The 26,789-nt window shown below is 39.8% G+C and overlaps 1 protein-coding gene across 1 annotated transcript in view; it reads left to right on the forward strand.

Moving 5' to 3' along the window:
- The window catches only part of wnk1b (WNK lysine deficient protein kinase 1b), a 115,045-nt gene that overhangs the window by 57,422 nt on the left and 30,834 nt on the right, over nucleotides 1-26,789 (forward strand). Inside the window, exons 4-13 of the mRNA XM_084711285.1 lie at nucleotides 5,229-5,449; nucleotides 8,143-8,300; nucleotides 15,252-15,340; nucleotides 16,240-16,379; nucleotides 16,554-16,633; nucleotides 16,787-17,035; nucleotides 18,262-18,331; nucleotides 19,669-19,865; nucleotides 22,054-22,359; nucleotides 24,378-25,796. Coding sequence (XP_084567411.1) covers nucleotides 5,229-5,449; nucleotides 8,143-8,300; nucleotides 15,252-15,340; nucleotides 16,240-16,379; nucleotides 16,554-16,633; nucleotides 16,787-17,035; nucleotides 18,262-18,331; nucleotides 19,669-19,865; nucleotides 22,054-22,359; nucleotides 24,378-25,796 — 2,929 coding nt within the window. The remainder of the gene's footprint in view (nucleotides 1-5,228; nucleotides 5,450-8,142; nucleotides 8,301-15,251; nucleotides 15,341-16,239; nucleotides 16,380-16,553; nucleotides 16,634-16,786; nucleotides 17,036-18,261; nucleotides 18,332-19,668; nucleotides 19,866-22,053; nucleotides 22,360-24,377; nucleotides 25,797-26,789) is intronic.

Raw genomic sequence — 26,789 nt, forward strand, 5'->3', positions numbered from 1 at the left:
TCTAACAGAGACCACCAGTGAAAATATGGATTTGAATAGTTTATTACTTATTGTGGATGGAGGAGAACTTGGATGCTGTAGGAGAGTTAAGGGTCTGGAGAAGGGAAAAAGAAGGAAAGCGTTAAAGGTTGAGGGATGAAGGGATGAGGAGAAGGGAATGAAGGAGAGGGATGAGGGGTTAAGGGGTTAGGGATGTTGGCATGGGGGAAAATGGATGAATGGATGAGGGAAAGAAGGGTTAGGGATGAACAGTCATGATGATGGATGATGGCGGCAGCATTGGGAAGATGGGATGGGATCATGGGAGTCGTGATTCTGGGTGGGGGTTTGTTCCTGTACCTATATTACTTGTATCTTCCATTATTAGAAAAAAATGTAATGTATACTAAGTTTACTGGACTATAGATAAAAAATAGAATTATATGTTACCATGAACCTCTTGTTATGCTATACGTACATTAAGTATATATAACAATGGCTGCAAATGTTATTTTCATTGTTGATTAATCTGATGATTGAATTGTTTGGACGATAAGATCCAAAGATAACATCTTCATTTGTCTGTTTATCCCCAACCTAAGGTCCAACACCCAAATTTATTTAATGTACTACTATAAAAGACTAAGAAAACTAGCAAAAATTACCAGTCATTTTCTGGTATTTTTATCTGAAAAAATCATTTAAATGAGTAATTGTCTGTCTGTCAACTAATCAAATGACTCTTTTAGCTCTGTATGACAGAAAGTCAGTTAGAGCAGAAGAGATTCTTGATTAATCAACCATGTGATCGACTTAAAATTATTTAAGTTAGTTTTTCTTCATTTTTATTAGCAAAAGTACCTCTACCATTTAGCTCATTTAGCTTAATATATGCAGGAATATATGCAGCGAATAAACTCCTCTTACAAGCATATGCTTTTAAGTGTGTTTAATCCATTCATGTACATATATGACCAGGATCAAGGCTGCACAGGGATGTGGCTGTCAGCCAGATGAAGACTCAGAAAGGAGAAGGGTTTCAGGAGGTGGTGGAAAAAGAAAGAGAGATGATGAGAGGGGAGGGCTGATAGGGAAGGAGGGAGATGGTGTGGATGGAAACACTGACCAGAACAGGGTTCAGGGTATTAGAGGCCCCTTATCTATGTGTGTCCATGGTTGTGTGTGTGTGTGTGTGTGTGTGTGTGTGTGTGTGTGTGTGTGTGTGTGTGTGTCCATGGGTGTGTGTGTGTTTAAGAGTGAGACAAAGAGGCCCAGAGGTATGTGTGACTGTGTATGAATGCTTATCTGCTTGTGCATATATCTGTATACTGTTCACACACTGTATATACTGTATATATCTGCATGTTTATCTATTTGTGTATGTAGGTGTGTTGAAAGGAGAGATTGGTTGAGTGAGAGGTGCTTTGTGCAGTGTCACCCCTGCATCACATGCCATAGGGTTTAACTTTTCTGTCAGCACTGCTCTGACTTCAGAAAGAGAGAGACAAAAAGCGGAGGAGACAGGCAGGCGAGGAAGAGGAGGGTGGGTAGGTAAAGGGAAGGAAGATACAGAGGGAGGAAGAGGAGAAGAGATGTGTGAGAAATAAAAGTGAGAGGTGTTTTGTGTGTGCTGGGATGGAGGTGGATGTGAGGGAGAGGGAGAGGCTTTGAAAGGTTTTAGTTTTAACACTTAAGTTATGCATTTTCAGTTATGTTCAAAAAGATATTTTCATGTCAGCCTGTTAATGTGTTCCCAGCCATATAGGAATACTCCCTATGAAAATATGTGAATCCACCCTAATATTATGGTCTAATAAATTTCTCTGTGTAACTTCTAAAGACATATGTGCTCTTGGGCTCTTTTTCTATAAGAGGAACAATTGTCATTTTTAAGTCAGGAGAGGCACAGGACAGTTTATGTCATAGAAATATTTAATTGTTGTATCAGTTTTCTCACAATTCATTATCTTCTTCTTCAGAACTAAACTATAGGAGAACAAACTTCTAGCTCTAGTATCGACACTGCAAGGGCACTGCTACATCAAAGTGATATAGTAGGACAACGCCTCTAGGTGTGTGTATTGCATTGTGCAATTACAGTATATGTTACAATGAACAACCTATTGAGGCTGTTTTTTAAGGTTAGGTCGTAAGTTTTACCTGACAACAGCATATTTTCAGCCCTGAAGTTTGGATGAAAAACTCCAGATGGACTTGGTTTGAAAGCCACAATCCACAGCTCTGGTGTGGTGTGTACTAATATCATCTAGCTGGTTGCTAGAACTTTGGGGAAACACAGGATACGTCAGGTTCATCAGAGAGTGAGGAATGCAGTAGGTGAATAAGGCTATATGTAATACAAGTAAGACTTTGATACATGACCTTGTTTGTGAACATGATTTCTGCCTGAGTCATGTCAGATTTCTATCAGCTATGGTGGCTGTTTAACAGTGAAGATAATACCTGTGATCCCACACTATTTCACAGTGACATCAAACTGCATTTTTTGTTATTGTTTAAATGTGAGAGAGACCCCCAGTGGCAGAACTTGCATTTTGTGTCATTAAAGGAACAGTTTACCCCAAAAATCCTCTTAAAATTCCTCTTCCCTCTAGTGTTATTTATGTAGATTGTTATACGGGCGAATTGCTGAATTTGGATATATCTGTGCCGTAGATATCATGGCACTATATGGCACTTGGCTTGTGGTGGTCAAAGCGCCAAAAATTACATTTGAAGAACTCAACAACAATGTCTCTTTCCAGAAATCATAACCCAGTTGCTCAGATAATCCACAGACCTTGTGGTGAATAGTTTCATGTAGGAACAACTTTCTCTGTATGGTTTAAAGAAAGTAGTTCCTATATGAAACCGCAAACAGCATACATTCAGTAGTTCCACTTTCTCATTTGCTGGTTTTCTTTGTCTAATGTGGTAGTGAATTGAATCTTAAAGCTTAGTTGCAACCCAAGTGTGGTCATACATTTCCTGTTGCTATGGACTTGACTGACTGTGATTTTGAATGAAGTTAATGCTGTTGTTCATTCACTTAGAATGGTACTTGAGAACAGTACTTGATTAAATGTACTCTCTTTTGACCACTAGAGAATGAGTGCAGTCTGCTCTGGTAAAGACACACTGTCACAACTAAACACTGGAGCTTCTAACAGCGGTCCGGATCTGGCTTGGCGCAGACTGGTCTGTGATGCTTAGTCCAGATTTGGCTGAACGGCTCCTTCTCAGCAAAGACAGATTTGTAGTTGCTGCGTTGTTAGAGCAGCTGTCAACAGCAAGGATCTGTGTGTAAGTGGAGCTGCCAGTGATGCTGGAGCCGGATTCATTGATGGTGCTCTGCAGCAGGTTAGCTGTCCGGGCCAGCAGGGCTACAACATTCTCTGCAGGGTCACTGTGCTGTTCAGTCAGCTGCCAGTTATTCACCAGGGCCCTGGGAAGATTTAATTTTAGCTTGGACATTGAATTAAATGCTGTGAAAGAATCAAGAATTAGATCATTTTCAGCTCTAGGAACTCAAGTGCTAAACAAATAACAAAAAATAGCTCAAATCAGATTATTCTACCTGCTGTGACACAGTGAAAGTTGCAGAATTAAAAAAATCAAAAAGATGAGCGTTTGTGGAACGGTCTGGATGATCAGAGGATAACTAGAGAGTACGCTCTGCTTCTCCCGTCTGTTCTTTGCGCTATTCTTAAATTTCGCTGAAGAGCTGAGGAGAGACGGACAGAAAAGTCCTCAGCTGATGATAGAAAATGAGAAACGCTTTGGGTAGAATTCAAGCATTGATTTTAACTTAGCTAACTGAGATTGACGGTCACATGAATTTTGAATGAGTTCTCAAAGCTCCTGAGGAGACATTTTGACAGGAGCCTTTTCATCGAATAATGCCTGTAATTTAATCAATAAAAATAAACATTATTTGACTGAAAGAGAATGAAACTGCGCCACAGCATTTCAAATGTGGAAATACTGTTGGGCAGCTTCTTGAAATAAAACAGTAAAATTCCTGTCTTGATCTCCCCGTCATCCTGTGGGGTTTCCTCCCGTTTCTTCCCACATTCCAAAGACTTATGAACCAGGTGGACTTTGGGCTCAAGTACACCCACAGGTGTGGATCTGTGTTAGCTCTGTGATGGACTGGTGGCCTGTCAAGGGGTTTCCACCCAGTGCATGCTGGGAAAGGTTCCAGACTCTATAACTGAAGACAAAGGACTAGAGCCTGTCCGATATATTGGCACATCACAGCTATATGGATACCTGCATATAGTTGTATGTTCTCCGATATTTTTTAAACAGAAAATAATACAGATTGTTTTTATTTGTCAGCTTTATTATTGGTATCAGCACTGGCCCCAAAAATCAGTATTGGTCAGGCTCCACAATTGACAACTCCCACACTAAAAAGATATTGTGCATTAGCATGGATACTTTTGTTTCATTTGAAGTTACAAAAAAATTGACATTTACCCAAGGTCACAATAGGAATTTTTTACTTAATGTGGAGTAAAAGTGACTAAATATCTTGTAACCAAAAGTGATATTACTGTCTGTTTTGTATATTTACATAAAAAGCTTTAATTACCAGCAAACATTCAGCTAAAAGCTGTTCTCAGTTGTACTTAATAAAGACAGAGCTCATGAGTACTGGCTGTTCTTTGACTTTGCAACTGTCATTCTCTAACATGCTGACACCAGAATGTCTGTCAGTGTGTGTTTTTGTGCACACATACATGTTTGTGTGAGTATTTATGATGCATCTCTTTAAGCTGGAATTGTCTGACGTTAATCCACTTTGGCTGTGTAAGCTTTCATCTTTAATTGAAGCATTATCCATGTTTCTGTCACTCTTATCCGGCTATCGTCTGCCTCTCCATGCCTTGCTTTGGAATAATTAATTCCCTGGTGGATACTTTTCAATGTCCTGCAATAATATTCCTGTGGAATATATTCAGAAGAGTTCAAAGAGTCATCTGAGTGCCCCTCAACCCCAATAAAATGGTGCTGCATATGAGATATGAAATAGTAGGGCAGCATTGTTTTTTTAAAGGGTGACTTTCAAAGAGGAGACTAGTTGGCTGTTATTGTGACAAGACAAAGGCCACTTGAACTGGATACATGGCTGTTGAAAAGCTGCTGTGTGGTCGAACCTCCTGCTCTCTTGTGTATTTTTGTACATACTATCCTGCTTTGTTGAGTGACATGCTCTCTTTATATGTGATCTCTTTGTCCTGCAGCTACCTGAAGCGTTTCAAGGTGATGAAAATCAAGGTTCTGCGTTCATGGTGCAGACAGATCCTCAAAGGCCTTCACTTTCTGCACACCAGAGCCCCGCCTATCATTCACAGGGACCTGAAATGCGACAACATCTTCATCACGGGGCCCACAGGCTCTGTGAAGATAGGGGACCTGGGTTTAGCCACACTGAAGAGGGCCTCCTTCGCCAAGAGTGTCATAGGTAGGACGAATGATTACGAGTGCAAAGTTCAAAAGCCAGTGTCTGTGATGGCGTGGGGGTGTGTTAGTACTCATGGCATGAGTCACGTGCACAACTGTTAAAACACCATTAATGCTGAAAGGTACATACAGGTTTTGGGAGGAACGTATGATGGCATCCAGACAACATCTTTTTCAGGCACGGCTCTGCCTCTTTCAGCAAAACACATTCTGCATGTCTTACAACAGTGTGCCTTCATATTAAAAATTTACAAAATTCAACAACAGAGACCTCAGACTGTTGAGCACCTGAAAAAACCTTATATCAACACTTCAGCAATTAGTATCCTTAGTTCCCAAAAGCTCACTGTTAAAAGAAAAGGTGATGTAAACATACCTGTCACAAGTTTTTTGGAACATGCTGCAGGCATCAAATTCAGAATGAGTGTATTTACAAGGAACAATGAAAATAGTCAGCTTGAACATCAAATATCTTGCCTCAGCTCCTTATCTCTTGCATGCTCGCATACCTGTCTGTAGTTAAAAAGTTGGACATCAGATTAGATTTGTGAAGTGAAACCACTGACATAATTTATGTGAGTAACCACTTTACGCATGCATGTCCACACTTGCTGTCTTATATAAGCAAAGACACAAACACAGACACATTCTGCATCACTACCCACGCCTACTGTAGATTCATTTTACTGCTTCTAAAATGTCTGGTTGTAAAAGAAAACCGCAGGTATTTGAAAAGTGAAATGTAGCTGGTCTGCTAGTAAGCTACGATTAAGCTGTCTGGGGATGTTTTGGCCGCACACACACACATAGCAAAGATACACCCCAAACACACACCCAGCATGTAATACACATTTAATACACAGGGATTTAAGTGGGGTGTCTGCTGTGCTCCATATAATAACTTGGCAGTAGTCTGGTTGTATAGTTCACCACAGGTATTCTGGTATTCTCACATTTTCTCACACACATACATGAATGCTCATATTCTCATGCACTTCAGGCGGGAATGATATGGTTTGTAAATCTCACATCTGCTTTGTAGCAATTAGGTCGACCTCAAGTATTTGGACACTTGCAGAAATCCACAAACACTCACATGCATGAATGTGCATAGAGACACACAAGGGTGGTATGTGGTTCCAGCTGAGTTTAGAGATTTTTTTTAAGATTTAAATCACCTGGTCACAGTAATCATTTCAGTGTTTGTTACTTAACTGGCTGAGCAAATTACTTTTTTAGCTATAACTTTTCTTTAAACCTCATAAAATCTGATCAGTAGTGAAATACTGTTTGTGAGAAATGCAAAAAAGACTGAGTAAGTACACAAATATCATTCATGCAGTCACAAAATACTCTGAACAGCTAATGCGTCAGTTGCTTCTGAGACAGTGATGTGCAGTATTACACCACAGGTACCAGTGTATAACCTTAAACCTCTTCAATTCTGCAGGGACATCCAAGTCTCCAGCCAACATTACCCTCTTTCAGAGACTGTAGCGGGCTCAACAAGCCATGTCATGCTGTCTTATCGGGAAGGGGGCTAAATAACACTGTAAAGGGGCCCCTTGAGCTCTCACCTCAAGATATCTGAATGAAAATGGTTTTCCATGACTGCAGAAATGCCCACTTTATGGAAATACCATGCAGTTTTGTGCATGCTGTATAAATGTGAAATTTCTGCCTACTGTGGTCATGTAACAGTATTGGAATTGCATAAATTGGTTACGATGGGAAAAATGAGACTGTAGATTCAATGAGCCCAATTGAATTCATGTTTGATGATGTTAGTCCCCATATTAGCCGTTTCCTTGTAGTAAGATGATTTTCTGAAACGTGACCTCATTGCAAAATGACTTTAAGTTCCTTTAAGGATAATCACTGCCTCATGAAACTTCACAATCACAAAAGAGACCGAGGGCTTTCAGGGGATGGATGGCTTACATAATGTATATTGACAATAACAGGGTTTCTGAATAATTCACAGAACCGAAGTGCTCGCTATTCAATTGCTGTAAAATGCAATTGTTAAGGTGGAAGGTTCAATTGTGCTCCAGTGGGGCATTCTGCAGGGGCCTGTCCAGACTTTTTTTTTTCTGGGATGGCCCAGGTGGGGCACTGACTTATGCAGGGATGACATGAAGTAGGTGTTATTAGTAACAATTTAATAATAGCATCAAGTTACCATTTCTAGTATCTACTCTAATTACTGGCATTACAGTATCATACAGTAACCCCCGTCACCCATCTCTAGAAACACGCTGGTGTTCTGGTCGCTCACTTGGTAGAGCAGGGGCCTGTGATTCCTCAGCAACGGCCCTGGGTTTGACTCTCACGTGCAACACCTGCTGCATGTCATCCCCCCACTCTCTCTCAACCTCCCCTGTCCTCACTTCAGCTGTTTATCAATTAAAGGCATTTGAATAGGCAGCTAAAGAAAACACAGTGTCTATTACAGATTTATGACTGGGGCTGCATCTTACATTAATCGTCAGGTTCCCAGCTTTCAGATGATGGATGCCCCTTCCATATGACGTATACTGTTAACCTGCTGTCTTCCCCTAAAGATCTCCTATCCCTCCTAAAAATGACAAAAATGAGTGTATGTTAGGGAGGGGAGGAGTGGAAAGGGTTTATATGATAAATGAGAGATCTGAATCGCAGCACAATGTAATAGTTCATTTCTTTTTTCACCAGGAACCCCAGAGTTCATGGCTCCAGAGATGTACGAGGAGAAGTATGATGAATCTGTAGACGTATATGCCTTTGGGATGTGTATGCTGGAGATGGCTACCTCAGAGTACCCCTACTCTGAATGTCAGAATGCTGCCCAGATCTACAGGCGGGTTACGAGTGTAAGTCTGCATCTCCTGACTGTATGAGTGTGGCAGAAAAAAAAAAGACTTTTGAATGCCTGAGCTGTGAATGATAGTTGACTGTGGAGTGACATTCATGTGTTGTATCTAACAGTCTCTAATTTCCATCCTCCTCCTCCATCCGGCTCTCTCTGCCATCCCCCCCCCATACTTGTTTACTGACTATATTAATAAGTTTGGCATGAGCTGCAGGAGATCCAGTCATATGACTGTGTTTTCGCACTGATTAGTGCGCTCACTTATTCTCCCTCCTTCCTCACCTCTTGCTCTTGCCCTGTGTTGTAAAAGTAAAAAAAAAAAAAAAAAAAGGAAAACTGTAGCACTGTGGGTAGATATTGTTTGGCTGCATTTTTTTCTCCACCACTAGAGAGCAATACCACTCATATCAGGGCAAAACAAGTGTTACTTCAAAGAATGTTGTGTTGGCCTCGAGCAAGACACTTTAACTCCACAGCTTTTGAGAGAAACTTGAAAGCAAAGCAGAGAGAGAAAAAAGTCTGAGGTAAAAACAAAAAGTGAAATTACATTTCTTTACATGGCTTTAAATAAGGAAAATAAAGACAACATGAGCTCTGAGAAACTGTATCAGAAGTAACCTTATTTTTCTACATGTTACGTGCTAACCCTAACCTTCATATACCACCATGTTATGCAAATAATTGAAATTTAGAAAAAAAGGGAAAAGACAGGTTAGGTTTTCATTATAGACACCGAGCTACACTGTAAAAAAGAAAAAGAAATTGAGAGACTCATGATTTGAAGGCAACTGCCTTCAGTATATTTTCACTAGATTTTTTAGTTTTGAATCAAAGTTTTGTTTTTACTATATACTATACTGTACATGTCCTCAACTGTTTCCAGACACTTGTTTACCTCCGGAGCTTCCAATTTTTTCCAGCCTCTCATTATTTGTTTAAGTCCTCAAGATCCAGAAAAAAACATCTGATTTAAAAGACCAGCGTGTGGGATTTAGTGGCATCTAGTGGTGAGGTTGCAGATTGCGAACACCTAGTTTCACTTGTCCATCGAGAACTAGTGTTTGTCCTTTCTGAGCTACTGTAGAAACATGGTGGACCCACTCCCTCTATAGATATGAACACCTCTTTCCATGGTATGGAAAACACAACTATTCTTATGTTCAGGTGATTATACACTAATGAAAACATGCAGTATGTATGAATTGTTATTATTGTTGTATTACATTTCTGCCATATTCTGCCTATAAATATATTAAAATCTTACACAGTGGACCTTTCAGTGTCCCTAATTCACTTGTAGTTTTTGTCGCATGTCCAACATTTGCTAAAATTTAGATGACAGTTGGCTGGAAACACTGAAAAAAACACAGATGGAGAGGATAACAGATGCAATCAGAGGCTGTTTTAAGTTGAGTGCTGCTGAGGTCATCAAGCCAACACACACACACACACACTCACACACACACAGATGCAGATGAAAAGCTGTCTCCCTCCTTTCCTCACGGGACTGAGTTCGGTTTTGTGCCGACTGACAGTGATGGTTAATGGACCAGTGGAATTTACTAGAAATCTCTCTCACTCTTTTTTTCCCCCTCGATTCTCCTCTAGTCCCTCCATTATCGCTCTGTTCTGTCTGCATCTGTTTGTCTTATCACATCTTTTATTACAATTCAGTTTAACTTTTTATGTTGCTGAAGCTTTGGACAAACACATGGACACATTTTTACCTTCTTACTTAGTTAAATTCAATTGTTGCAAAACCATTCATTTCAAACTAAAGGAGGATTACCACCATTATCCCTAAATATTTGGTTGGCATTATGACAGAAATGCAGTGCTGTTTATAGCTTATGGAAGAGAGCAACATCCCCCTCAGCTAAAATAAGTGCTGACATTAAAATTTAATGGTAATTTTAGACACACACTGGCAGCATTGAGAGGTTTTTTAATGTGTGTAGTAAAATAAAAACTGATGTGTTCCCCTGTTTTAGATAATTATAATCAGACAAAGGCTGCAAGAGCACTTGTGATTAACAAATGCTACCTTTCCACCTTGTGTTCTTACATTATTTATATCTTATATGCCTTAAAGGGATAGTTCGGAATATTTGAAGTGGGTTTGTATGAGGTACCTATCAGTAGTCAGATATAAGCAACAGTAGATGGAGTCTGGAGAAGCAGCAGAAGTACTGTGTAAGAAGCTAAGCAATATATTGCTTTGGCCAAGGTCAGCAGCAAAACATTGTCAGTTTAAGTGCTTCTGATATTTAGAATATTGTCACTGCTTTACTTTACTATCAGACAGCCTTTTTCTGATGGGAATCTGCCAATATATAAGCCAAATATTGCTCTTTCGCCCAACCATTTTCGCCTGTCATTTTACTTCAAAGAACATGGTAGTTGTTGGTCTACAGCTGCCTCAAATGGTTAGTTTGTTTGTGTTATTGTGTGGCTTTAGTGATTTAAAAGTTAAGTTCGGATTCACTAAAATCACACAGTAACACTAACTAACTAACAAATCGAGGCAGCAGTAGACCAGCAACTCCTGTTTTCTGTGAGGTAGAATTATTGATTTCACCTTTGGAGTTTCATAGGTTTGGAGAGAGCAATATTTGACATATATCAGAAAATAAATAATATTCTAAATGTAGTGTACATTTAAACTTATTTTGATTTTTTTTAAAGTGGCTAAAATGTGTTTTTGTTGCTGACCCTGTCCACAGCGGTTCATTGCTGAACTTCTGTGCCGCTCTCTGCTCCTCCAAACAGGGCGCATGCTGATCAACTGTAGATAATAAACTGACTATTGATAAGTACCTCATATAAACTCACATGAAATGATCTGAAATATCCCTTTAACATATATTCAGTTTCACTTAAAATTTTCAGCTCAGTAATGGAATTGATAAAATGCTTTCAGTCGCCATCTGTACTATCTGACAGGCAAATTCAAATTGAAGGGATTTGGATTAAGATTGCCTCCCTGCCTCCAACCACCACTGTGAGAGAGAAGAACCAGTCCTCTGTCTGTCTGTCTTCTGTCATCTTTCTGTCTCTGAGTCTGTCGATTTAATTTAAGAAGCTTCATGTGCAGAATAAATTCAGACGTTATAGTTCAATCCATATGTCGGTCTGGCCCCCTATCATTTCACTTCATCCCCATTTCAATCCTCACATTTGATCAGACCACGTTTGATTATCATTGTGAGCTCAGTCTTTGGGTTCACAGCTCTTGTTTGTGTGTATTTTTTGGGGTTAATAGCTGTAATCTACTTCACTGAAAGTGAGAGGGCTTTATGCCTCTCAGGTTGTTTTATTCACCAGCAAAACATGTAGTCAGACAACCAGCTTCAGTTGTCTGTATTTGTTATAATCACACGCGACACACATACACACACAACCTTGTGACAACCCCAGGGTGCCCGAGTCACCTGCTTCCTTTCATTTCACTGCCTAATCCATCATCACAGCTTTCTACCCTCCGTTTCTAACTTTGTCAAGACTCACAAAGTTAGAAACCTCAGTTCACCCCTGATGCGTTCAAACTTTAACTTTAGAAAATAAAACAGTAAATGTGAGCTTAACTGTTGCATAAAACAAAAATTATGCTACTGCCTTTCCCCCATCAGCATATTACTTCTGCCAAGGATGTTATGTTTTAGGTGCCATCTGTTTGTCAACAGGATTATGGCAAAAAAAAAAAAATCTGTAAAACTATTTTTCACATCCATAATTTAGTCACAGTATGTCAGAGATTGAGGAAAGAGTCTGCAAACGTGACTAAACATAACTTGAATAACTTGATAACTTGATTTAATACATTATCTCATCACGGAGCATGATTTCAGCCTGACTCATGTCGGATAGATTTTCATATTTAACAATGAAGGTAACTCCCATGTTCTAACGCTCATGATGTCATCAAACTGCATTTTTTGTAATCGTTTTAATGTGAGACCCCTAGTGGCAGAACTTGCATATTGTGCATTTAGTAGTGAAACAATTAGCAGGATAGGACAGCAGGAAAATAATGCAATTAAATGTGCTTTTTAAAATTATAATTCTTTGAATTGTTTCAAAGATTCTTATGAGATACTGGCTGTTTTGAACTCACAAGTAGACATCGCTATTTTTTAGGGGTCAAAAGTATGTTGGAAATAAAACCTCTGGCAAATTTGCTCAGTACCATAGGATGTAAATTTTGATATACTTAATACAGGGTTTGAGGCCCTTTGTATTTTGAAAGACTGTAAGGCAGGAGAGGTTACAGGGATATAATCTATCTTATTATACCTTGACATACAATGTTGTTGACGTACCTTGTGGAACATTCCTCACCTCCAATCAGCCTTGTTAAACTGAAATGGTGCTCTCTCTCTCCCTCCCTCTTCATCCTTCCTTCTTCTGTCAGACTTAATACCATTACTGCCTCCATCAGTCCTAACTTTGTTTGGCCCTGGAATCTCTCAACGTGTGTGTTTGCGTGTGTGTGTGTGTATGTGTGTCTGGGGGAGAGAGAGAGAGAGAGAGAGAGGAAGAGAGAGATGGGGGGGGGTGGTTATGTAATGGCGAACTGGGGGGCTGCAGGAATGAAACAGGCCAAGAGAGTAAAAAGAAAGAAAGGAGGAAGGGACAACAGGACTGGAGGAAAAGAGCAGAAGGAGGTGGTCATTTGCTGGCACAAACAGGTTGGGATAAACAGTCGGTCAGTCTTTCTGTCTGTCAGTCAGCCAAAACTATTGCCAAGACGTCTGTCAGTCAAACAGGTCTCTAGTCTACTTGTCTCAATAGTTTCTAGGTAAGTTACTTACCTTTTATTTGACTCATCTTTAACCTGTCCTGCTGTCTGACTTTGTCTTTCTCATGTTCTTCCTGCCTTTTTAAACTCAGGTGTTTTGTGAGGGTTTTTTGTTGCTTCCAGTCTGCATTCATATTTGTGAGTTAGTTTTGCATTTGTATTTGATATATTATGTGTAATTTGAGGAAACAGAAATCTGTTTAAAAAAAAGTTTTGATGTGTTTTAATTACTTGAATGTCTTGAATTATTATATTATCTATTTTTGAGATTTTACACTGAACAATCATTTAATTGATATATGTATCAGAAAGAAGAGGTGCAACAATTTGTCATTTAATTGATTAGTTGATTGAAAGAAAATTAATTCCCAACTATTATGATAATTGATTAATAATTTCAGTCATTTTTCAGGTGAAACTGTCAAACATTTGCTGTTCCCAGCTTCTTAAATGTAAGGATTTGCCCCTTTTATTAGTCATTTATGATGGTAAATGAAGAGTCTTTGAGTTTTGAACTGTTGGTTGGACAAAAGAAGCAATTTGACGACGTCAGTTGGGGCTCTGGGAAAAATTGTAAGCATTTTTTTGACATTTAAAAGAGTAAATCATCAATCAATTAATTGTGAAAATAATGTGAAGATTAATCGATAAAGAAAATAATCATTAGTTGCAGCCCTACCAGTTCTCATATTTTACAGTGTAGCATCCTCCATTCAGGTGTATTAGAGATGGAGAGAATGTAATTTCATGTAATTCTCTTTTGCTGCCTTTTTGTTTACTCAGGATTTAGCCCCGCCCCTCTTATTCATTGTCTTTGCGTCACTCTATTCTGCTCCTCCGTTAACAGCATTTGAACAAATGAGCTGGTCATTAAAATGCCTTCTGGCGAGCCGTGAAGCTCAACTTCTGTTCAGTGTTCAGCCTCTGAACAGTGAACCCAAAAGTTTGATGGGCCTTTAGAGCTCCTTTCTTCTTTGTTACTTCTCTTTCTTGACAAGACCAACACAAATATTTTATTCTTTGATTATTAGTCAATTGATAAGAATATGAAAAAGTCAAGGTCTGTCATCAATTAATAAGCTAAGTAATTTGGAGTTTCTTAATTTTGTTTGTTATAAATTGAATACTTACTACTACTACTGTCAGAATTTATTTTGGGCTCTGGTAATATGATGAGCCCTTATCATCATTTTTAAATTATGTACATGTACTGTAAGAGTGTAAGAGTGTGACTGTACATCCTGAAAAATCCAGGACAGCCCTAAATTATGAGCATTTGTCCCAGAATCCTGTCCTGTTTGTCCCAAAAATGAGCTGTTATTGAATAGTAATAGATGCTTAAAAGATTATTTTAAAGTGCCAGAAAGTATAATACTATGACCATTGTTTCCTAGTATCACAAAAAAACTAAACACTGCATCATGCTGAGTCATATGTTGTCCTGTCATATATGTGTTTTCCTTTTTTCTGGATACAGTTGCTCCCTTTTTCTACTGCAAACAACGTTGCCTTTTCCTAACATTAGGCCTCAAAGGTGCCATTTCACAGTGCCAAACTTTAGAATGGGTCCCTGCTGATGCCTTTTATTAGTATTATCCATCAAAATGAACTCTAGTTGTCTTAATTGGCTCTGAACAGCTGCGATTCATTATTAATTCCTGAGAGGATTTCTGACTGGTTCATGAGAGTCTCTCTTACTGTGGGACCTCTGTCTGTTAAATGTTTAACCTTCATACCACATTATAGTGTTACAGCAAAATGCTCCATTTGCATGGCTCATCAATTTGAATTACAGAATGGGTATTTCACAGACGTCATTCAGTTTAATTTAATTTGTGTCAGTTAATCCTGCAGTACAATATATAATAGGGATTTGGCAGTTAAGTCAATTAGTTTCATATTTCTGAGTATTCCCCTATTTTATTTGTCCTGTTTTCTATTTTCCTATTCTGTAGCATGATTTTATTCACAGAAAGAAAAATCAGCAAGCAAACATAAATCTTTTAACCTCTCCTGTTCATAATATATGATTATAATTAATATAAGTTTATTTTAGTTCTCTTCTAAACTCTTTTTTTGACCCTTTTGTGTCTGAACGATCGACTTCATGTCTAAGTTTCCTCGTCTTCACTGCTTTTCTTTCCGTGTGTGCAGGGAGTGAAGCCTGGCAGCTTTGACAAGGTAGCCATTCCTGAGGTGAAGGAAATTATAGAGGGCTGCATCAGAACGAACAAGGATGAGAGGTGAGACTCACAGCCAAACACACAGTCGGTTAAAGCCAAACTTTTGCAATACTTTAAGGACTCTCTGTCATAACTTTGTGAGATTTATAAACAATATTTGCATACAATCTTTTATTTTATTATAATACTCACACTTTAATGTGATCTTGCTGTTCTGTACATACAAAATCAGTTGCAGGTCCTCCTCTGTGGTTCTCCCTGAGATTTCTTCTTTTTCCCTGTTAAAAAGTTTTTTTTTCTTTGAGAGGGGAACTTTTTCCTTACACGATCAAGGGTCTGAGGGAGTCTTACAGCATACAGATTGGAAAGCCCCATGAGGCAAATTGTAATTTGTGATATTAGGCTATATAAATAAAATTCAACATGGCTTGAATATCACCACTATACCAAGTTATGTTTGATGGCAAACTTTGGGTTTAGTGGTGTTATCTGACTGCCTGTGTGACTTCATCTAATCCTGTTCTGATTCACAGCTCCTTGGTCAGAAATAAGAAGTTCTCTGTTCTCTCTGCTCCTGGTGTGGCTGTGCCAAAACATTCACTTCACCACCTCGTCCACTGCTTTAGAAACTTAACCAAAGCTTAACTTTCTCCCTCTCTTGCACTTTCTTTGTTTTTCTTCACACCTTCCCTCTCCTTGTTGTCCAAATCAAACCATCAGATCCAGCCCACAAACTAAATATGACACAGTGTGAAATATATGTGGAAGGCTGTCCCGGGTCTAAATGTCAGCATGTTGTGTTCCCCAACAGATTAATGAACTGCCACATCTATCCTATTAGCTTATCAGCTGGAGACCAGCTTATAAGGCATCACTGGCCTTGAACAAACTGGTTTTGAGAAGTATCAAGAAGTGAATCCTCTCTTACATGTCTATTTTTTTGTCTCCTGTTCCTCTAGGTATGCTATAAAGATCCTGTTGAACCATGCATTCTTCCAAGAGGACACTGGGGTCAGGGTTGAACTGGCAGAGGAGGATGATGGGGAAATGATTGCCATCAAACTGTGGCTCAGGATAGAAGACGTAAAGAAGCTAAAAGGTGAGAAATCATTTTATTTTTTCATCTCATTAAAATCTTATTCATATAACAGAAATTGTAATTTGGCAGTAGCTGCTCAAAAATCACTTTTAATTATTATTTGACTGATTTTAATTATTCTCAGGAAGGTAATAGGGCAGCTGCCTGACTGGCCATTTCTAACTTCTTTTGCAGGCAAATACAAAGACAACGAAGCCATCGAGTTCTCCTTTGACCTGAACAAGGACGTCCCTGAAGATGTGGCCCAGGAAATGGTACGTACGATAAAGCCAGATGGTGGAAGGAGCAGTGGGAGGAATTGATGGATTTAGGCAAGAGAGAAAAGACAAGAAGGCAAGGCAATGACATTGGCTGGATGAAGATAAGAATTGGGGCCTGTTTGTTAAGCAGACCGTTCAACTCCACAGGTTGAGTCTGGCTATGTCGCTGAAGGTGACCATAAGACCATGGCCAAGGCTATCAAAGATCGTGTGTCTCTGATCCGGAGGAAGAGAGAACAGAGGCAGCTGGTTCGAGAGGAGCAGGAGAAGAGAAAACTGGAGACTGAACAACAACAGCAGCTGCAGCAACAACAACAACAACAACAACAACAGCAGCAGCAACAGCAGCAACAGCAGCAACAGCAACCAGAGGCATTCAAACCTTCACACGCACAGGTTTGTAGCACAGTTTAATGTTTGTAAGTTCAAAAAGTTGTTAATTTGTCAGTAAATCAGTGTGCAAGTATATGTATACCTTTGTGACAATGATCAGGAGCACATAAGCACATCTTCACAGATTCACCACTGGTGTTGAGAAGGTCTCTTTTGAAATGTAAGAGGTTACAGATCATTAGTTACCCTGTTAAAAATGTTATAAGCAATGGTGCTATTTTATTTACTGAATCAAATTAATGTAACCTATTACATTTGAATTTTTTTTTGGATTACTTTTCTAACATCTGTTTTACTGTAAAGTCCTAAAAGCATAAATTTAAACCAGACAGAGTGAATCTCACAGTTTAATCATATGTGACTGATTGTGGTTACGTGAACTTTCCTGTAGCTGTCTCCTCAGGTTTGACTTTGAGTATTTCAAACAAACAAAGAAGCTTTACACTCTGCAGTCATGTTACTGCCCTTTTCTGATTTCATGAGGAAAATATTATTGAGTTTCCTGCACTGAAAGGTGTTCTTGTCCAACAAAATGGCGAACTGCCTTGACATGAACAGCTGGTCGCAGGGATGGCCAACTCACGCTGTTCAGAGCAATGGGCGTTGATTTGATTGGCATGTGAAAGACGGTGCACGATCAAACAAGAGAACTGAACAAAAACAGCCCTCAAAATTTGAGCACAAACTACCTGATGAATGGAGCCTGTTTAGATGTTGAGACGGGTCCTAGTAAACATCTTTGATGGTGTCACTGTAAAATTTGTCCCAACAGCTTAAGGCTGGCCAAGAAATATGCCAAAAGAAGGCATTCCTGTAGAGCAAAAAGATGCAAGGCATAGATTGAATATTATATTCATCTAAGCTTTTTATCAAAAAAAATATACTCCGAGTCAACCACTTTGTAATCATAAACATTTTGATTAGTATCTCTAATTCAATTACATATTTTATCTGTAACAGTAATTAAATTACATTATTTTGTACTTCCACGGAACTAGTTATTGTACATATAACTAGTTGCTCCCCGGTGCTGTTTACCACACAAGAAGTCTTTAACATGCATGAATCTTCAGTGGCATTTCCAGCTGGAGTCCTTTTTCCAGCTTTAGAATTCTGCATCCAAATGCTGACCATGTGGACTTGTTTTTTATAAACATAAAAATGTGATATTATTCTGTTTTGTCACTTATTGTTTAGTTTGACCCTAGCTTGTGTTTGTATGTCTGCAGGCAGAGGCAGAGGAGACTGAAGTGGAACAACAGCAGCTTCACTATCAGCAGACCGGCATCTCACACACATGTAAGACAAACTACAAATGGTAGATAAAGTCGATATTGTAGAGTGCTGCACCATCATATTCTGCACTGTTTCTGTTTTGTCCTAAAATATAGTATTAGAGCCTGCTAACACCAAGGGCCTCATTTATAAAAAATGTTTTGTACTGTGTATAACTTTAAGACGATCTTTTATTTCTATGCAGTGTTTATGTTTGATTCATAAAAACTAAAGATGTACCAATCGATGTGCCATTGACCAGATTCAGATAGTTTTCACCTTGATTGGCCATGACCAGTGACCAACTGATCAGTATCAGATATATATGATTATGTTCTAGTCATATTTACATGCATGTGTCGCACAGTGGTTCACGTCATGCACACAGCAAATGCGGAAATGTCACAGCCATATTCAAGGGCGCTGGTCACAGCCACACACATGGTAGCATGTCATCAACGTTAAAAGGAGCAACAAACTCCAAGAACAGGATGAAGAGGAGTTGGTGAAAGAAGAGAGAGGAACTGGAGAGCCAATGAGTAGAGAGGGCAACAAAATATGAGAGAAGACACGGGGAGAGATGAGAGGAGAAAAAAGGAAAAGATGGAGAGGGGGAGAGAAAAGAGGAGAAGGCCTGGCAGTAATCTGGAGCACTTTTAGAGAAAATGTATAAGTTATATAGTCATCAGTGTTTTATTGAACATACAGTTTAATTTCCCTCTCAAGAGAAGTTACAAAAATGTTTGTGTACACTGTCTATTATAGTTAGTAGAAAGAAAGAAAATCTGAATCAGCCAGAATTAGAATTCAATCAATTAAAAACCCCATTTATGTTTCCAAAAACATTTTCATATGTTATGATTTAAGATCAGTATGAGACATAATAGTTACAACTTTGTTCCAGCACATCGGTCGGTAAAATATTTGCTTGGGGAGACACCCACCAGCATCATCATCATCATCATCATCATCATGAGCCAAAGGTTGTTACAGTATCATATTGTGAGTGTCTTCCTGTAAACCAGAGGCAGCCATTGTTGAGTTATCTCTCAAATGTGGCACACAATTTACAGTCATCCTGTTGTAAACTGAGAACACACTAGAACTATTAACTCTTCCTTCCTGTGATTGTCTTCCACTGAAGCTGTTGTGCCCTTTGTAAACAATGTGTGCTCCCCTGTGGCCGCTGCCGTTTTTCAAACTTAGCAGGAAAATTGCTCTCATTTTTGTAAGTAATTACTGGATTGTGAGCTTCTGTTCCAGTCATTACTATAAGGTGGAATTAATGCGACTATGGTGGAATAAGGAGAGACAGGACCAAAGGTGACCCTCCTTTTTTTTTGTCTTTCTCTGTCTCTCAGCTGAAGGAGGCTTGGACAGCGGCCAGGGCTCCTCAGTTTTCTCCTCAGACTCGCCCCACTTGGGTCAGCTGACCATGTCCTACAGCTGCCCCCCCTCCACCCAGCCCCCCTCCCAGACCCAGACCCCTTACCCCTCCACCCCCTCCGCTACCCCACAGCAGCAGCATCCAGGCTACGCCCAGCCACCGCAGCCAATGGTGAGTGGTAATGTCACCCCAATTACCGCACGCACATGTAGGTTTCATTTGAACTTATAAGGGCGAGGTCACGTTTAACACGTCTGTGAGCCGCGTTATGCTCGCAGGTGTGCTAAAAATGACTCGTCAGTTTTAAGTGAGCGCTGCATTATGTTTTGGGTGTGAGTTGGAGTGAAGTTTGCAGTGTAATTTGTTGAACTAAATGCACAAAAGCATGTTGTTGACGTTTTTTTATTTGGAGATGATCTTCTAAGACCTGAAGAAGATGAGCACTAAACAGTATTGACTTATTATTAATAAGTTTGTCAGTTTATTTGGCCAACAGAAACCAGGTAGTCAGCCAATCGTTTTTTTTTCCAAAGTATGCCAGCTAATCATTCATTTTCTGTTGTATTTCATCTTAAAAGTCTATAAATCACTCTCTGATCAGCCTCCAAGATGTCATGCATCTCTCTTTCCCTCAGTCCTCATTTTATCAGCCAGTTACCTTTTTCTTTCTCTTTCCCTCAGTCCTTCTCATTCTGTATATTAAAATCATTATGTTTTGTAATGCATCTGTTATTTATTAAGTTACCATTCTTTTTGTTGTATTTTTCTTCGCTTTCATATTTTAAACTTGTTTTATACATGAATAGTTCAGCGTGTTTGTTTGAAAACACATCAACCCCACATGTTTTTTTACTTTGCTCATGCAGAACCATCATAGGGGAAAGAATGATAAACAAATTGGAAAAAATGCAGATGCTATATTCACTAGTTATACAACATTGTGGATTATTGTGATGTAAATATGCACGTGGTAAAGTGGTTTATAATTAGGGGTCAATCGAGAGGTTTTTTTCAGAGCTGATACACAGCCATTAGTATTCAAGAAAACCAATAACCAATATTTGGATCCGATTAACATTTGCAGTGAAAGTGTAAAAATTTAAAATAACACAATAACATGCATCAGAGCCAAAGTAGAACATTTTGAAAGCAATGTGTGTTGGCATAAGAGCTAGATGTCCTTTAAAAGTACAGTTCTTCCAAATAGACAAATTAATCTGTTAAGTGTTATAGTAGTATTGCCTATAGTTTTCTTTTATCTTTAGAAATTAGAAGAATACAGCTCTTGTTTACTTGTCTGTCTATTCACTTTTATTGCATACGTATATATTGTATATGTTCATGATGTTTACTCAGCATGGCTTCTACTATTCTCTTATGGCCTGTAGTTTTTATTGAGCTTCCTTCTCTCACTCAGGGAATGTTTGCTGAGCACACTTGCTGTTTTACCCAGAATCCCCAACTGTTGACCTTTTAGCAGCCTTTCGGTAGCAGATGAGTCAGATTCCGTAACTCTAGGGCACCTTATAAGTACTCACTAATGGAGAGGCGAGCATTTCTTGTTTAATTTCCCACCGTAGACTTTTCCATCTGGTGACCTTTTGACTGCAAATGTTGTTTTCTGACTTTCACACTGACTTATCTTGTGTCCATCTGGATGATCACTTAGTTTGATTCAATAATTCAATCATGGTTTTGGCTTATTTTTAGGACTGTCTTTGAAGTAACGTAGCATTTCTCAGTAGGCTTATTTCTTCATGAAGTTACTTCCAGGAGACAAACTGACAGACTGATTTATCTTATTAAGTAACTGCTTAAGTGAATATTTTGATTGTTTTCTCCTTTTATTTGAATTTGTGTTATGTTTGTTTTAAATCTTGTTTTAATTTTTTTTTTCAGTTTTTGTTTGCATTGATGTGCCTTAGTGCATTTTTCATTTGTTTTTACTGCATTTGTTCATAAATGTAATTTATATTTCTTTGTGTTTTTATGCTATATATGTCATACATTTTTAAAAGTGTGATAGAGAACATGTTAAGTTTTCAATGTACTTAGAAATTTGTTGTTGGAACAGTTGCTTCTAAAGAGTCACTGGGGTAATGATCTCCCTTCACTGAGTTTTTCTCTAAATATTTCAATAATTTAGGAGCTGTAATCTTGCTTATTTATTAAGTTCTAATTATTATCACTACTAGTTTGGTTACTTTTTCATCACATTTCTTTTGTGTATTCTTCATGTTATCTGTTTGTTTTCATGTTTGTCTTTTTGTTGTGTTTTCTGTTGTGGTTTAAAATCTTTGTGTTTGTTTGTTTTTCATATCGGTCCCACCTTCTTCCACCACCCCTCCCTGGCCTACAGCCTGCGTCGCGCCGTCGTCGAAGTCGTAGCATGTCTGTTTGCGTCCCCCCCTCCTCCTACTCCTTTTCCCATGCTCTTCCACCCCTGGCTGTTCCTCCAAAGCAGCCCTCCACCCCTCCTCCAGACCCATCCTCCTCATCCTCCTACACCACCACCTCCCCCTGCATGCCTCTCGCAGCTGAGAGGGACACATTTGCAGGGCGCCTCTCCAAGGCCCTGGAGACAGTGCTGCCCCTTCACTCTGCCTCCTCTGTGCCCAGGGCCAGGCAGCGGAGGGCCAGTCTACCTGCCCTGTTCTCCACCCCTGTAGGTTCACAATCTTAATCCCCCAGGGGGCCACAGTGGTGGTGAGAAACAGAGAGGAAGGGAGAGACAGAAAGATGAGGAATAATGGGCCACACAGATGTCTGAAAGTAGAGAAAAGTGATAATTATCACGGAACATTTTTGTAATTAGAGAAAAAGGCCAGAAAGTTAATGCACTATACAAATGCCAGTAATTTTCCTCTAATTCCTGGATGACAGTGAATGATGGAAATGTTAATGAAACAGCTTATATTACTCATGTTGACGCAGGACAGTTTTTTTTGTCACAGCTTTGTACAAACAAGCTGTACAAGAAATGCGTAATCAACCACATGGAGTCAGAAAATGTAATTTGTTTGCTAATTAATTAAAAGCGCATGATGAGACTTCCTAGCCACTGTTACTCAAAGTTGATATATGTACAGTATCTGTCTTCTTCATCGTTAACATATTGATAGAATCTTCTATAATCTGAGCTGAGCCAACTATGTAGCACAAAGGTTTAAATGGTGCAGCCTGAGCCAATACTGAACGTTGGCTTGAAATCTAATTGTATAATATTAAGTCAGAAGAAAAATGCACCATCTGTATTCTATGTTGTAAGTTTAAGGCATTTTAAATGGCACTTATATCTTGAGTAAGTAGATTAGTATGACCTCAATGTTTGTTCAAACTTAGTTTGCTATCAGACGCTGCTGTGAGTCTGTCATTCTGCCCATCCACCTCTCTTTAACTCTCTCTTTCTCCCTCTGTTAGACCACTGTGTAGTCATTTAAATACAGATTGACTCGCTTGAGCTTTAACTTTGCTCTATGATAAAACTCTCTAATATCGTGTGCATCTGCCGTCAGGAAAACTGCTCATTTGACAGGCAAAATTATCAGTGGTTTATAGGTATTTCGGGGCCTTAGACCACTGACAGTAGAGAGATGACAGGAAATCAGGGGAGAGAGATTGAATTATAAATGATTATAACCTTTCATATATGAGAAACAAGGATGCCCTAATTACAGTACTTATAAAAAATATACTGTATAATTGATAGTGGAACTTCTAGGTCTAAAAACTGAAGCCAATGTGAAAGTGCACTACATTGTTTCTGATGGCCAGTGGGGGACGATGCCGTTGGTTGCAAAAAGTCTGATTGTATTTAACCTCAAGAGAAAATTGTCTCAACATCCCACTTGATTTATTACCTCAGTAAACCATTTCCTAATGTGTTTATGGTCTCAGTTGCTAGTTTCAAGCCTTCTTCAACATAGCATCATGTTCATTGTGTAAATTATGGTCCCATTTAGGGTAAAATAGATGATAAAGTGGGGTATGCTTTAGTGCGTGGCTAACTCGTGGTTGACAAGTTGCTACCGTGAAGTGCCCTCTGGTTCTCAGTCAGAACAAAAAGTTAGGATGCAAACACAGGCTACAACCTCAAAAGATTTACTTATTTTCTGTGCACGAGGTCAAAATAATGTAAACCACTCATGTTAGTGACAACTTAATTGGACATAGCAGGTTGCAACTACTTTGTTAGAAAGTCAACGTTTTGTTGTGAGAAGCCCTATAGTAAAAGACATTTTTCCCGAGAGCAGATTCATCAGGATATTATTAAGCTTTGATCCAGCATTTGGCCTTTCTTCTCTCTGTATTTGTTACCTGACTGCGTATCTACCTCTGACCTCTTACTTTTGCAGTCTTGTCTTTAGGTTGTCTGCTTGTCTTTGTTGCTGTACCAGTCTGTCGCTTGTTCTGTCTGCCTGTTTTACTGCAGCTTTGCATCTTTACATTACCTTCACCTCATCACTCCTTTTTACAGCTGTTGGGTGTATTCTGTCCTGTCTTAACCACATTATTTTGTTTCTAGTGTGGGAAGAGAATATTTGCCCTTTTTTTCTCTCACTGTTGTCTTGAAATGATGCTCTTTAACACACTCTTTCCTCCATTTCATGTGGGCCTTTGCTGTGGTTCTCTCTCTCATTCTCTGAGTCTCATTCTTAAATCCATTGTATCTCATTGTCGCAGCAGCATTCAGTGCCGCACCCCTACAGCGGAGCAGCAGGAGGAGGAGGAGCAGGAGGGAACATCCCCCTCTCAACTCTCCCAGACCCCTCTACCATTTTCTTCCCCTCCATCCCTGAGCGGCCCATTTCTTTTTCGCCTCCTCCAACTGGGCCTCCTAAGGCCTACAACACCCAGAGACGCAAGAGCACGTCCATTCTGGAGGCGCATACCCGACACTTCCAACCTGCTTACACTCGTTATGGGAGCAGCCTGCATCCCTTCTCTGGGATGGAGGGAGTCGAGACCCCCTCGCTCTTCATGGTTAATCCCAGTTTTGCAGCAGCTGCTCAAAGACTTGGTGTCGGGGAGCCGCTGCATCTCCAAGGACAATCTGACCCAAGTATGTACGGCTATAAAGATGTGAGAGCAGAGCACGAGGAAGCAGTGAGGAGATTAAGTCTAAATCAAGCGGCCTTATTGGACCATTATGAAGCAATGGCATATGGAGGATACCCAATGACTGCACACCAGCTTGGCCACTTGAGTTTCCATCAGCAGAGGCAAGCAGCAGCTGCAGCTGCTAGTATGGGTTTTGATGCTGTTCCTCCACCTCAAACAGGGTTCCTGCACCCACACATTATGCAAAGAATGAGTGCACACAGCCCAATCCCTCCACCGTTAACACCCATGAGTGCGCCCGCTGGTGGTTCTGGACCTTCTTCATCGTCTGATGGATGCTATCCTCCACCACAGCATTCCCCTTTTCCTGTTTCTGCACCTGCAGTAATGCCAGACGCCCCACCACCATCTGGTAGCATGTTTGAGTTCCATTTAGCTGCCGCTGCTGCGGCCGCTGCTGGAGACCCAAGCATCCTGGCATCCAGATTTTTCCGGGCCCGAAGGAGCTCCATGGACCTCCCACTGGAGGACAACAGTGGAACCGGATCCGGTGGTTCAGGCACGTACAGCCGCCTCCAGCCAGTGACAGAAGAGTTGTACACATATGTCAGTCCTGAGCTCCCCTTGCCTCCAGGAAGTCTTCTTCTTCACCACGCAGGTTTAAAGGACAGAAGCCCCGAACCTTCAAGTGACTCTTTGGCTTCCTCTGATGCTGGGGAGTTCCAGTCACCTCCTCCCCCACCTCTCCCTCCTCCATTCGACTCCTCAGCTGCTCAGTCCATCCCTCACTCATCCACTGCTGCGCTCTACGATTCATCCAGCGGAGCGTTTCCCATAGATCCCCAGGGGCATCCACCCTCCATGCAGAGCTTTCTCCCTCCCACCCCATCCTCTGAACTCCCACTTGGGGGAGCATCATCAACTCAGCTGGAGTCTCTGATCCAGGGTGCCTGGGCCCGGCATGGCGGGGTGGTACCAGCCCAACCCGATATGACCTACCATGAGTCATTGCTGGCCATGCAGGCTGCTAACCCCACTCTGGTACTGAGTTCAGACCTTAAAAACACCCCTAGACCTCTGGGCCAATTACTAATTGAAACGACATAAGTTGCTTTTTTAGCAAAGATCCACAACCAGCTATATATGTATTTATTGGTCAGCTTTCTCCTTTCCTGTTTCCTGTACTTAGATATCCTTTGTTCTAGCCTCATCTATGTTGAAAAGAAAACCAAATTTAGAAGATACTTCAAAGATGCTACTGGGGGACCTGTAAAAAGCAACATATATACTGTATAGTCACATCTTAAAGTAGCTAATTATGAGCAAAATGCTAGCTAGCTAGCCAGTCAGCATTTTGATAACATTAAGTAACTAAAGATGTAACTATATGTTGCCTTAAAGGTCCCCCAGCAACATCTTTTAACAATCTCCAAAATTAGCTTTCCTTCAACATAGACTTTTGTCCCTACGTGTCAACCTGGCTTGACTGTTTGACTCAGTGTTAACCCAGCATGGCAGGGATCTACATCACCATTACAGGGCTTCCTGCCTGAAGGTGTGTCTTTTAACAAAAGACAAGCTTAGCTCAAGTCCATTGGTTCTAAAACGACGAATGAACAGTTATTTTCTATTTCATAGATTGAGAATTTAATATATTTTGCCATAGACCTGTAACATTAGAAAAGCAATAAATACATTAATTTTTCATGACCTTGTGCCAGAGTATAATTGTAAAACACCTTATTGTTTAGTGTAGATAGTGTAACCCAAAAAGCAAATTAAATGAAAAGCAGCTGAAATAACTTATATTAGTAATTTGACCCAGAGGTTGTTATTACCATCCCTTTTTTTTTACCCTACCGACCCTGGAGCCCCACCTGATGCTTACTTATCATCATGTAGTCTTTGGTTGTGATTTTAATCCCTTTCAGTCACATCAACACTACAGGGTGAGTCTCATGGTCTGCCTTCAAAAATATATCACATTATTCAATCCCTTTCAACATTTGCTTATAGAAGAATTTGTAGAAAAAT

This window comes from Lutjanus erythropterus, chromosome 22, assembly GCF_056507025.1.
Source record: "Lutjanus erythropterus isolate fLutEry1 chromosome 22, fLutEry1.hap2, whole genome shotgun sequence".
Lineage (NCBI taxonomy): Eukaryota > Metazoa > Chordata > Actinopteri > Lutjaniformes > Lutjanidae > Lutjanus > Lutjanus erythropterus.